Here is a 13411-nt window from a genome sequence, read left to right on the forward strand (position 1 = left end):
ATCCAGAAGAGGGCGCCAGATCTCATTGCAGATGGTTGTGAGTCACCATGTGGATACTGGGAATCGAACTCAGGACCTCTAGAAGAGCAGCCAGTGTTCTTAACCACTGAGTCATCTCTCCAGCCTTGGATACATCCTTTCTTATGGTGTATGGGTGTTAATAAAAACATATGTACTGATTTCTCAGGCTGGCTGTGGAATTCCAAGGCGAGCCTTCCACTCAGGAGAATCCCTTCACAGCTCCAGGTGCAGAGAAGGAAGACACGTTGGAGGCCTTCTCAGAATTTCTTCTTAGTGCCTGTGACTCCCAGTGCATCCCTATGGTGATGGTAGGCTCTCCTCCCAGTGCATCCCCATGATGGTAGGCTCTCCTCCACAGTATATCCCTGTGATAATGGTAGGCTCTCCTCCACAGTGCATCCCTGTGGTGATGATAGGCTCTCCTCTGTGACTCCCAGTACATCCCTGTGATCATGGTAGGCTCTCCTCTGTGACTCCCAGTGCATCCCTATGATGATGGTAGGCTCTCCTCCACAGGCAGCACAGATCTCGGGGAGCACTCAGCTAGTCTTTAGCCCCTTATCAATGTTATTCCTGCAGCTACCTTAGTTTAGTTGTAACAAGAAAGTGAGTTTCATTATAAAAGTAATAGAGTCATCTGATGAAGAGTTGAAATCAGCAACAGGTAACATTTATAATGTGGTACCTGTTTTACAATCACATGTAATTTTGTCCCTGTGGCCACGAGAGAAGGGTATTAGAATTTTCCCTGTATCTCTCCCCGCCTCAGATCTTATATGTGGCTGTCATTAAACTGTATCGTGAATTCTAATTGGTCTTAATAACAAAAACCTGGAGTTAGATATGGGGTAAATGCTGAAAGATCAGAGAAGTAAATGAGCCAGCCATTAGAGAGACCTTTTACCTCTACCAAATCCTCAGACCAAAGTGGACAAGATCCTGTCTCCACGAATCTTCAGACTGAATTCTTTGAGCTTCTGTCTCCTCTTGCCTTATATAACTCCCTGCCCAGTCATATCCTTCCTGTCTCCACCTCCTTAGTGCTGGGGTTAAAGGCATGTGACTCCAAGTACTAGAATTAAAGGTTTGAGCTACCACTACTTGGCTCTGTTTCTCTTTTTAGACTGGATCAATCTCCTGTAGTCCAGGGTGGTCTTGAACTCACAGAGATTGTCTGTTTCTGCCTCCCGAGTGTTGGGGTTAAAGGTGTGTGCCCCCACTGCCTGGCCTCTATGGCTAACTAGTGGCTAGCTCCACACTCTGATCTTCAGGCAAGCTTTATTTGTTAGGTCACAAACAAAATATCACCACACTAAACTATATTCTGTAGTTTTTAAATGGTACCCTTCTACTGTTAGAAAGCAAGTATTGCCAGGCATGGTGGTACCCGTCTTTAATCCCAGCACTCAGGAAACAGAGGCAGGTGGAATTCTGTGATTTTGAGGCCAGTCTAGTCTACATAGTAAATTCCAGGACAGCCAGAGCTATGTAAAGAGACCCTGTCTTAAAAAAAAAGAAAGAAAGAAAGAAAGAAAGAAAGAAAAGAAAAGCATTACGGTGCTGCTGAGCAAGAGCATGTAATTTCATATTCATAGCTTTTCTTGCTTCCCCCACGAGTAGGTAGCAGCAGTGAATGTCTTTGATCCTAGCTTCAGTAAGGACATGTGTGTTCCATAAACCAGAGACACCAATCTGAAATGAGACCTGGTCCCACAGAGCTTTGTTTATGGTTGACCTAGAAGAAGATGATGGGAAATAGGTTTGGGCGGGAGACAGAGTGGTTGGCTCTAGGGTCATCCAGAGTCTTCTCCTTCTGAGGGTTTGAGCATCCTGTAAGCTGCCAAGAGTCCCGTGTTAGTCAGGGCAGACTATAGAATTATTATATTATTCCTGCTTCCTACTTTCCTTTATTTGTAGATTTTTTTTCTTTAATAAGTGCACATACTACTTTTTTTTTTTTTTTTGGTTTTGTGATTTTGGGGAAAGTCTCACTGTGTAGTTCTGGCCAGCCTGGAACTTGCTATGTAGACCAGGCTGGCCTCTAACTTGTAGAGATCTACGTGCCTTTGCTTCCTAAATGTTGATATTAAAGGTGTGTCTTACTACCCCCAGCTACAACTTTTATAATAATTTATATGTATTTAAATGTTTTGTTTTAAAACGAAAGGACTGGCATGTTCAAGAATAATGTCTCAAAGGTCCCAGCTGTTCACACTTAGGACCTGAAACTTAGGAGGGGAGAAGGTTACTGTCTAAGGATGTACAGAAATAGCCCTAAATTGAGCTTGAGTTTGATAGAAGACAAATTCCTTTAACCTCAACCCTGAGGCACTATATCAGGCTGTCTCATGACTATCCAAGGATCATACGGAAAAAAAAAATGAAAGCAGAAGTTAGGTATTGTGGTGCACGTCTTTAGTCTCCCAGCATTCTGGAGGCAGAAACAGGTGGATCTCTGAGTTTGGGGCCAGCCTGGTCTACATAGTGAGTTCCAGGACAGCCAGGGCTACACAAAGAAACCTTGTCTTAGGGAAAAATAAAAGTGAAGGTTGAATTCTAGAATCCTATTAAAATTATAACTGTAGTGAGAGAAATATGCCATCCTGCATTATGGCCTAGAAATGCCTTCTGTACATTATAACTTATCTGTTCTCGGAAATAAGTGTTCTTGTTTTTGTTTGGGGGAAGAGGGTAGGAGCAGAGGCCAGGGAGGTGAAGTACCTGGTACCATCTACTGGCAGAGTCCTTTGGTGTAGGCCTGTGAGTTCAGAGTCCCTAGACTTTCTTGTGTTGGTCAAATGGAAGTGGTTATCCCAACTTGGTAGATTTGATGCTGGTTTCTGAAGCTGTCTTTCCTTCTTCGGAGACTCAGGCCTGGTGCTGTGTTGTCTTCTCACTTCTGGTGCTTTCAGAGATACTCGGAGGAGGCCATGCATCCAAGCCTGATGGAAGTTTTCCTCTCAGTTCTGCACAGCCTCTTTGTCATCGTTCCCCACATGAAGGTGAAGTTCTCCAGGAAGCTGGGTAGGTGGCAGGTCGTTATGGGGCTCTGTAGAGAGGCGAGCACCTGTCAGCAGCTGTTGAGAGTGCTCAGAGAAAACATTAGCTATAGGGTGGACATTTGCATGTCTGTTAAACTGTATGTCCTTTTCTCTGTCCAGTGTTGGGTGGCAGAAAAATCATGGAGCAATCAAAGCTATTGAAATAAGTTTTCCAACTTATTGATACTTTAGTGTTGTCTAGAAGTACAGGAGGTTCCTTTCTTTCTTCTTTTTTTGAGACAGGGTCTCACTATATAGAGCTGCCTGTCCTAGAATTCACTATGTAGACCAGACTGACCTTGAACTCACAGACATCCACCTGCCTCTGCCTCTTAAGTGCTGGGGTTAAATGTGTTTGTTACTAATCCTGAATCCCCCATTCCTTTTATTTACCATATCCCTTGAGACTGCAAATGATGTTTAGAAGCTCTGGTTTATTTTCTTTTTGGTCAAGATTTATTTTTACTTCCATGTAATAAATATTTATAAAAAGTAATAAAATATTTAATGAAATTTCATCAATTTTTGCTTTTCGAGACAGGGTTTCTGTGTGTGGCTCTGGCTGTCCTGGAACTCACTTTGTAGATCAGGCTGATGTTGAACTCAGAGATCCACTTGCCTCTGCCTTCCCGGGTGCTGATATTAAAGGCATGTGCCATCCACACCCTGCAAAAAATATTTTAAAGATCATAAAAAATAAATAAATTGCATGAATGTGTGTGGGTGTATGGATATGGATGGGTGTGTGTGTGTGTGTGTGTGTAAATGTTTGTGCGTGTGTTGGTGTATGCCAGTGTGTGGATATGGATGGGTGGGTGTGTGGATGTGTGTGTGCGTGTGGATATGGATGGGTGGATGTGTGGATGTGTGTGTGTGTGTGTGTGTGTCTGTGTGTAGATATGGATGGGTGGGTTGTGGTTGTGTGTGGCTATGGATGGGGGGGTTGTGTACATGTGAGTGAAGGTGCTTGCAGAGGCCAGAAAAAGATGTTGGATCCCCTGAAGCTGGAGTTACAAACAGTTATGGGTCGCCTGACATGGGTATTGAGAACTGAATGTAGAATCTCTACAAAAAACAGAATATGCACTTTGATACTGAGTCATCTCTCCAGCCCCAGGATCTCTGATTCTGAGTACCAGATGCCAAGGCATTAGTCATTGTGAAAACTGAGAAAGGTCTTAATATATTTCCAAGTGTTTTCTAAGGGAGCTGTTGCACTCCATATAGAAGCTACTATTTAGTGATCCACTAAGGTTCCTTCCATTTTGATCTATCTATCTATCTATCTATCTATCTATCTATCTATCTATCTATCTATCATCTATCTATCTATCTATCTTCCAACTAGTCATCTACCATCTATCTTCCTTCTTTCCCTCCCTCCCTCCCTCCCTCCCTCTCTTCTTTCTTTCTTTCTTTCTTTCTTTCTTTTTGTCATGTGTATATGTGTGCATCAAAGGATAACTTACATAAATCATCTCTCCATTTCTATTGTGTGGGTCCTAAGGATTCAACTCGGGTGATCAGTCTTGGTAGCAAGTGCCTGAGCCATGTTACTGGCCACCTGGCCTCTGTTTTGTTTTGTTTTGTTTTGTTTTGTTTTTGCCTTCTCCCTCCTCAATAATTTAAGTTCTTACTGTGTTGTAGAAATTAGCTTGATTCAGGAAATAGCCAGGGTAGCTAAAGGATAAAACAATTTTATTTTTATTTATTATAAAGAGAAAACTCGGAAACAGGAATGCGAAGTCCAAGCTCAGTTGTGCCCTGCAGGAATCACACCAAGAGAGTGATTTTTTTTTCTTTTCTCTCCCAGTCCTAGAAAGCCACGCCTTAACTTAGATCCACCTTTTAAAGATAATTGGCTAACAAGGTTTCCCCATCACTGTCTGAGACACTATTTGATATGCTTTACATATATTGATTAATTGATTGAAAACTCATGGGAATTACACATAGTCTTCATTGAAGTGATGGATAAACTGAGTTATCAGGGAGACACAGGAACTTGCCCGGGGTTACACTGTAAGTAACCCTGTGACTGTGTATTTAGAGCTTTCTTTCCTTTTTAACGATTGCTTTTGAGAAGTGTGTGTGTGTATGTGTGTTATGTGTTATGTGTGTAGGATATTTGCTCATAATTGCAAGTAGAGGCTAGAAGAGGGCATAGACTCCCTGGAGCTACAGGTAATTGTGAGCCACTTGATGTGGCTGCTGGAGTGAAAGCCAGTCTTAGGGAGAAGACCAGGAGAAACTTTGCAGTGGAAGCTAGGCCAGGGTCACTAGCTAAGGCAGAAGCTGTTTTCAGGTCTGTGGTCTGAGACCCAGTCTCCTTCACATAGGCAGTTTAGAGATAGGGATAAGACAATGACTACCACTCTTCTTTCCAAGTCTGAAATGAGATTGTTTTCTACAAAGATGAGACAGCATCTTGTTGTTGTAGAAGCAACAAGGCCCTTTCTGGTGCCTGCAGAAAGTACCATGTTATAGTAGAACATAATTGAGAGAGAGAGAGACAGAGACAGAGACACAGAGAGAGAGAGATCCAGCAAGCATTTGTTAGGTGTGCTATTCCTGCCAGGGGGTAGTGGCATACATTTGGGAGGCAGAGGCAGGTGTGTCTCTGTGAGTTCAAGGCCAGCCTGGTCTTCTGAGCCAGTTCCAGGACAGCTGAGGTCTGTACAGTGAGACCCTGTCTTTAAAAATAGACAAACAAACAAAAGATATACTTATTCCCAACCTATGAAGTACAGATAACGAAAACAGGGTCTCAGAAATTAACTGCTACTAGATCCTGGTGAGCCAGGCCCCATGATTACAAAACCAATACCCTAATACCAACACCTGCGAGTTTCTGCGACAAGCCTGGTTTAAACAGCTCTGCTCTTTCCCCACTTCTCCGAAGCTGACTCATCCTTCATACGACTGACCCTGGAGCTGAAGGCCAGGTTCTGCAATGGCCAGAGGTATGTATGGCTTCCTGCAGAACTGAACAGCAGGGGCCAGAAAAAGTTTTGAGGGGACAAATGGGGGTGTCTGGTTGGTGATTCAGTCATGGGACCCTAGTGTGTTGGAAACGGTGTCACTGTTGCCCAGCAACTGACACATGAGCTGAAGGTGCTTCTGTAAGTTGAGATTCGTCTGCCACGGAAAGGTGATGTGTGAGCGGGCAGCTGTTACATCAAAACTGGGAGGATTCTGTCCTCGTTTTATTTCTGTGGCTGCAATAAATCACCCTGGCAGAAACAACGTGGCGGAGAAAAGGGCTTGTTTTAGCTTAGAATAGGGACGTTAAGGCAGGTCCTTCGAGCAGCTGGTCACATCGTATCCACAGTCAAGAAGAGAGAGAAATGAATGTGTGCTTGCTTGGCTGCTCACACTGTTTGCTTTCTTTATTCTTTTTTTTTTAAAGATTTATTTATTATGTGTGCAGCGTTCTGCCTGCATATATGCCTGCAGGCCAGAAGAAGGCACTAGATCTCATTACAGATGGTTGTGAGCCACCATGTGGTTGCTGGGAATTGAACTCAGGACCTCTGGAAGAGGAGTCAGTGCTCTCAACCCCTAAACCATCTCCAGCCTGCTTTCTTTATTCTTATACAATTCAGGACTTCCTACCTAGAAATGGTGCCACCCACAGTGGGCTGGATCTTCCTGCATCCGTTAACTTAACACAACCTTCAAAGATATGCCCAAAGGCTAACCCAATACAGACAACTTCTCACTGGGACTCTTCAAGGAGAGCCTAGGATGTGTCAAGTTCACAAGAAAAGCTAAACACCACAGGCTCTTGGAGATCATTTGTGTAATCTCAGTTAACGGAGAAACTGAGGCCTGCAGAGGTGAAAGGATACAGTATTTATCTATCCCCTTGTAGTTGTTGCCAGCCCCGCGATTTCAGAGGATCAGTTTTTGCTCAGAGTGGATGTCAGTATTTCAGTGTCTTTCTAGTTTTCTAGATCTTCCTTCTGTACCTTCCCATCTGGGATTTGCCACTGTCCAGAGCTTGCAAAGTGACCACAGCGTCACACGTGGCTCTCCTTCCGTAGCTTTGAACAGAATACTCAGAATACTCACATTCAAGAGTTTTCAGGAGTCAGTCTGGGTTCAAGGTCAAAACTGCAATTCAGTGTCTTCTTCCTCTTCTTTTTCCTTCCTCTTCTTCCTCTTCTTTCTCGTCTTTCTCCCTCTTTTTCCTTCTTCCTCTTCTCTCTTTCTCCTCCTCTTTCCTCTTCCTTTTCCTCCTTCTTTTCTTTTCTTTACTTACTTTTTTTTTTCTGGTTTTTAGAGACAGGGTTTTACTGTAGTTTTGGAGCCTGTCCTGGAACTAGCTCTTGTAGACCAGGCTGGCCTTGAACTCACAGAGATCCGCCTGCCTCTGCCTCCCGAGTGCTGGGATTAAAGGCGTGCGCCACCACCGCCTGGCTTCTTTTCTTTTATTTGCAAATCGTCTATCCCAGGCTGGATCTTTTGACAATCCTCCCGCCTCAGCCTTCTGAGAGCTGGAATTATGGATATGTACTACCATGGGTCACTCCTTACATTTGTACTGCTCTTCAGCCCTGTATGTTTGGGCAGCCTTCCTTAGTGTTTTTTGTGTGTTGTATGTTTGGGCAGCCTTCCTTAGTGTATGTTTCAGGAAGCTTTCAGTGATTCCAAGGAGCAGGTGCCTATTGCAAATGTGGTAGCTGTTACATATTTACTTTTAAATATTTTTCATTTTCATCTTTTTGTGTGTGTGTGTGTGTGTACCTACTTGTCTGTATGTGGGCTGTGCCCTTAGAAGTGGTGGTTGAATGCTGTCCATTATGGGTGCTGGGAATTGAACCTGGGTTCTTTGCCAGATCAGCAAATGCCCTTAACCACTGAGCCATCTCTCCACTTCCCCTCCCCAGCTACTTACTTTTTCTAACCACCTTAGGGTCTCCTCTGCTGTAGCCATGATTAGACTTTCACTGGGCTCTGGCACAAAGCAGTGATGTCATAGCACATGTTGGGGTTGATGGTGTTGGAGCCAAAGTAGTAATGCTGCCTCTTTTGTTCTTATTTCCCCCTTTAAGTCACTCATCCCTCAATCAGGTGTGTTCCAGTTTCCTCTACTACATGTGCCTCAATCTGCTCTCAGCTCCAGAGAAGACAGAACCATCCTCACAAGAAGGTAAGATGAAGTGATCTGACCACTGACACTGATGGGATCCAAGGTTCCTGGGATGTTAGCCTCTGGAGGTCGAGAAGGACCCTGGAGTTTATTGGGTCTAAATCCTCTCTCTCAACCGTCTCCTTTGTGCTACCCCATCCCCACACCAACACTCTCCTGGTCTACGTCTGCCCAGGACTCAGTGTCTCTCGAATAGTCCGTTCTATTTCTTTGTTCTGCTGTTCATGAAGCAGTTCTTGTGCATACATTTTATGCCAGGTGCTAGGGAAGGAGCTGGGGAGACAAAGCCTTTCTCTTCAGTGAGAAAGGCAGGTATTATACAATAGGTGCAATGTCAGGCATAGCACTATGAAAGAAAAAGAAAAGTGGGCAAAGGGATGGAGGAAGACAGAGAGAGGAGGCTATGCCAGACAGGGGACCAAAGGAGAGCCACGCAGGACCCAGGCAGGAAGAACAGTGGGTGTAGGCCTCTTGTTAGAAATCTTCTCTTTTGTTGACTAATACCTGAATTCTCCCCTATGCCTGGTGAGGCACAGGTAGATCAGACAAAGACTGCAGGGTTATTTCTTATGAAATTCCCCTATTCTAGACTTATCTCTTGAGATGACATAGGGCAATCGTTGTTTTATGTACGCACTCAGGTTATCCTGTCTTTGTGGGTTAGACAGGTGTTGAGAGTGTTTCTTCTTTTCAACATCATGAGGATTTGGTCATCCCCTGTCTCCGGTCCATTCCCTTTCTCAGATACCGTGCCGAGACAGACAGGAGTCCAGGCAAGCATTTTATTACTTCCAGCATGTCCTGGAGCCTGATTCTTTCATTACACTGACCAGTTTTGGCTGAATGGTTCCCAGCAGTCTGCTGTTCAGGCATAACATGCAGGGAGAAGACCTCAGTGCCTCCGCTGTGGTGACCCGAGACTGTTGGCAGCCTCATCACTGTGGCTGGCCTCTTACGTTTCCTCACTTGTCAGAACAAAAGGAAGCCCCTCACCCCCGTTCCCTTGAGCACTGAGCACTTGTCAGAGCTCAGAATGCTAGGGAGAGCAGCTCACTTACTCTCACACTCGTGGCTTTATTTCCTTTTCCTGTATGTATCAGAGCAGAGGGCAGGTGGATCTGTGAGGCTCAAGGATATTCATCTCATTATCACACACATTCTGGAGCTTGTTGCTGGAGAAAGAATTGAATCGGAATTAGAATACCTGATGAGCTGTGCCCCCACGTTGTTCTGGGGATTCCGCTCTGCATGTTTAGGACTTGGCCTTGGCAGGGTGTGTTCTTTCAGCTGGGCGTGAGCTTGGCTGCCCGCTTCTAGTCGCTCATTCTCCAACCTGTCCTCACTTACCGCTGGAGCATCTCCTGGGAAGGTTTACCGCCGTACTTCCCTGCTCTTCAGCTGTGGTCCTCACCTGTCAGTCTGCCAAGCAGCGTCAGACGGTGAGGGGAGAGTTCGCTGGCCTTTGGTGGAACGAGGAACAAGGGTAATGTGGTAACTTTCCCAAAAAGTTGAAAAGGCTCTGAGATCCTTTTGCTTCTATTCCTCTGCTACCATCCTTTGTAAAACAGGTTCTAGGACCTCTGCTCCCAGGAGCAAGTACAAATGGTTTAACGGGTTTTTTTTTAAAAAAATATTTATTTATTTATTATGTGTACAATATTCTGCCTGTGTGTATGCCTGCAGGCCAGAAGAGGGCACCAGACCCCTTTACAGATGGTTTGAGCCACCATGTGGTTGCTGGGAATTGAACTCAGGACCTTTGGAAGAGCAGGCAATGCTCTTAACCTCTGAGCCATCCCTGGTTTAACGGTTTTGCTGTTTTGTTTCGAGTTTTTTTTGTTGTTTTTTTTGTTTTTTTTGTTTTTTTTTTTTTTGAGAGAGAATCCCACTATGTAGGCCAGGGTGTCCTTGAGCTGTCTGCCCTTCTTCTTCAGCCACCTGAGTGCCATCCTGCCTGATGCACAGCCAGTGTGTGACAGGAACTGCATGTGCCACCACTTCCTGCCCTGCAAATATTCGAGTTCTTTAGGCAGCAGCATCTGCTGTCTTTTGCAGTCAAGCTGTGGAATATCCACATGGCCCTGTGGTCCCTGACGCCCCGTACCTGTTCATAGTGAACAGATTGTGCCCGCCTATGGCTCTGGGTCTCCAAACTCCCTGCTTCCCGTCCCTTGGGAGAGAGAGAAGTCTCTCTCCATTCCCTGCCTGCTTTCTGCTTATCCTCTGCAATTCTCTGCCCTTTAAGGTTGCCCCCTCCGCCATAGGTTGCCTGGAACATGGCACCGACCACTTGTCTTGCAATTCTGTCTTATCACTCTCTCCCTTCAGGGACTCAAGTAGGTTTCACAGTCTGCTCTAGAGTAAGCCACTCAGGAAACGTCAGAGGAATGAATGAATGAGTGAGTGAATTAATGAATGCATACTGTCAGTGTCCTCCCTCCCACATGTGAAGTTCAGTCCCTGAGAGACTGAGAGCAGCGTAAGGGAAGAGAAGCCTCTAATTTGCACGGCGCAGCCCTTGGGTGCCCTGTGTAGCATCTACATGCAGTGGTCCTCAGGCCTCTTTACTGGCTTTCCTGTGTTCTCTTTGCGGCCTCCCAGAACTCTGCGCAGTGTCTGAGGTCCTGCAGCATGGACTGCCCCAGATAAGCAGCGGGACCCTTGAAAGCCTTGCCTTCCTGTCAGATCGCCAGTATGTGGAGGCCGCTGCACGCCAGAGACAATACTGCATCCTGCTCCTCTTCTACCTGGCTCATATCCATGACGACAGGTCAGTTCTCAGAGCTGGCGCTCCGGCCGGTGGTGAGACCTGGGGCTTTTTTCTGTAACCCAGTTCCGCGGAATGCATGTGTGCATGTATCCGTGTTCATCTCTGCACACGTGTTCGAGCGCATTCGTATTGCACATGTGTGACAATGCTTTGAAAGTCTATACAACACGCTGTGCCTGGAGTGACCAGGCTGTGGGCGTGCTGGGGACGGATGCTGAGCGGAGGGAGAATGGGGCCGGTGGGACAGGAGGCTGCAGGCCCGGCAGCTCTGCCTTTCTCACTCTGGCTTTTCTGGTCAACAGGTTTGTCCCGGAGGCAGACTTATTCGTGGCTGTGCAGAGCTTCCTTTTGTCTCTGCAGGACCAGGGCGAGTGCCCTCCGCCAGCAGCCTGCAAAGCCGCCCTCTTTCTGCTGGCCGTGTGCCAGGACAGGGATGGCGCACTGAGCGAGGTACAAAGGAGAAGGCCTGGGGCTCTCCTCTTTGCACTCATGGTCTTTGGGAGAGCGTGATGATCTGTGTAGACAGGGATGACAGCGAGGCTGAGCTGAAGTGCCGTGGGACAAGAGAGGGCAGTGCTGACACACGGCGAGCCTATAAGCTCGCTAATTCTCTCGACAGCCCTGGCTGGTGGAGATTGTGATTTCCATTCCATAGGTAAGAAAATGGAGACAGAAGTGAAAGTAGCTAAGCCAGACGTGGGATCACATCTACAATGCTAGTGAGGTGGAGACGATAAAGGCCAGCCTGGATAGCCTGCCTCTAATAACACCCCCGCTCCCCCCGCAGAAAAAAAGTGAAAATAACTTTCTCAAGGTGTACACGTCTGTCCTTGGTGCCACCTCTGTGCTTTGAGGGAGTTGTGATGACAACGCATCAAACGGAGTGGTCATTGTTGGACTGATTGTGGGTCTCCTCTCCTCTCCTCTCCTCTCCTCTCCTCCCCTCTCCTCCCCTCCCCTCCCCTCCCCTCCCCTCCCCTCCTCCCCTCCCCTCTCTTCCCCTCTTCTCCTCACCTCTTCTATTTCTCTCCTCTCCTCTCCCCTCTCCTCTCTCTTTCTCTCTCCTCTCTCCTCTCTCACTCTCTTCTCTCTCCTCTCCTCTCTCTCTCTCTCTCTTATCTCTATCCTCCCCTCTCTCTCTTTCCTCTTCTCTCTCTCTTCCCCTCTCTCTTCTCTCTCTCTCTCTCTCTCTCTCTCTCTCTCTCTCTCTCTCCTCCCTTCCCTCTCCCCCCTCTTTCTCTGTATGTGTGTATATGTATAGGGCGGTTCTGGAGATTGAACCCAAGGCCTTCCACATGCTATGTTCAACTACTCAACTGTATTTCTAGACTTTTTTTCTTATTTTATTTTGAGACAGTATTTCACTAAATTGCACAGGCTCATCTCACACTTGGAATTCTCCTGCCTCACTCTTCCAAGAAACTAGAATTAATTGCTCTGCCACACCTGGCTATTGGATCTTTTTTGTTTTTTTAACTTCCCACCTGCTTTAATGGTGGTTATAGTTGTATTGTACAAGTTTTCTCTGTTTTATCAGTCCTGGAAATCAAGAACAGTGTCTAACTCATAACGGGATGCTTTTCTTAGAAGTTTGCTTCTGGGGCTGGAGAGATGGCTCAGCGGTTAAGAGCACTGACTGCTCTTCCGTAGTACCCGGGTTCAGTTCCCAGCATCCACATGGCAGCTCACAACTGTCTGTAACTCCAAGATCTCACATCCTCACACAGACATTCAGACAAAACACCAATGCAAATAAAATGAAAATATTTTTTAAAAGAGGTTTGCTTCTATGTCTCTTTAAAATGCATTTTTTTTTATTGTGTGTGTGTATCTAAGCGAATGTGTAGCACAACCGTGTGGTGGCCTGTGGAAGCCAGAAGAGGATGTCAAATTCCCTGGAGGCAGCTGTGAGCTATGTGACACGGGTGCTGGGAACAGAACTTGGTCCTCTGCAGCAGCAGGAAGTACTCTTGACCACTGAGCCAGCTTTCCGGCCCCACTTCAGTTCCTTGACTGTGAACTTCTCAGTTTTTACCTAAGAATATATAGTTTTGTTTTGTTTTTTTTTTGTTTTGTTTTGTTTTGTTTTTTCCAAAACTGGATTTCTCTGTGTAACAGCCCTGGCTGTCCTAGAACTGGGTCTGTAGACCAAACTGGCCTTGAACTCACCAAATCCACCTGCCTCTGCCCGCCAGGTGCTAGGATTAAAGGTGTGGTCATCCCCTGCCTGGCTACCACAGACTATTTTTATTGCTCTGTTCACTTGATTTTTCAGTGCTGGGTGATGAACTCAGTGTGTTGCATATGTTAGGCAAGTGCTGTATCACTGGTCTACAGTAACAATTTTTTTGTTTTTGTTTTTTTTGAGACAAGGTCTTACTATGTACCCTTGGCTAGCTTAGAACTCGCTTTGTAGACCATGCT

General features: G+C 45.9%; 1 protein-coding gene across 1 annotated transcript in view; it reads left to right on the forward strand.

The window, feature by feature from the left end:
• Mei1 (meiotic double-stranded break formation protein 1) overlaps positions 1-13411 on the forward strand; it is a 73864-nt gene that overhangs the window by 36209 nt on the left and 24244 nt on the right. Inside the window, exons 16-21 of the mRNA XM_087898692.1 lie at positions 188-329; positions 2934-3045; positions 5965-6025; positions 8120-8217; positions 10819-10987; positions 11290-11437. Coding sequence (XP_087754818.1) covers positions 188-329; positions 2934-3045; positions 5965-6025; positions 8120-8217; positions 10819-10987; positions 11290-11437 — 730 coding nt within the window. The remainder of the gene's footprint in view (positions 1-187; positions 330-2933; positions 3046-5964; positions 6026-8119; positions 8218-10818; positions 10988-11289; positions 11438-13411) is intronic.

Source organism: Myodes glareolus, chromosome 19 (genome assembly GCF_982192425.1).
Source record: "Myodes glareolus chromosome 19, mMyoGla1.1, whole genome shotgun sequence".
NCBI classification, from domain to species: domain Eukaryota; kingdom Metazoa; phylum Chordata; class Mammalia; order Rodentia; family Cricetidae; genus Myodes; species Myodes glareolus.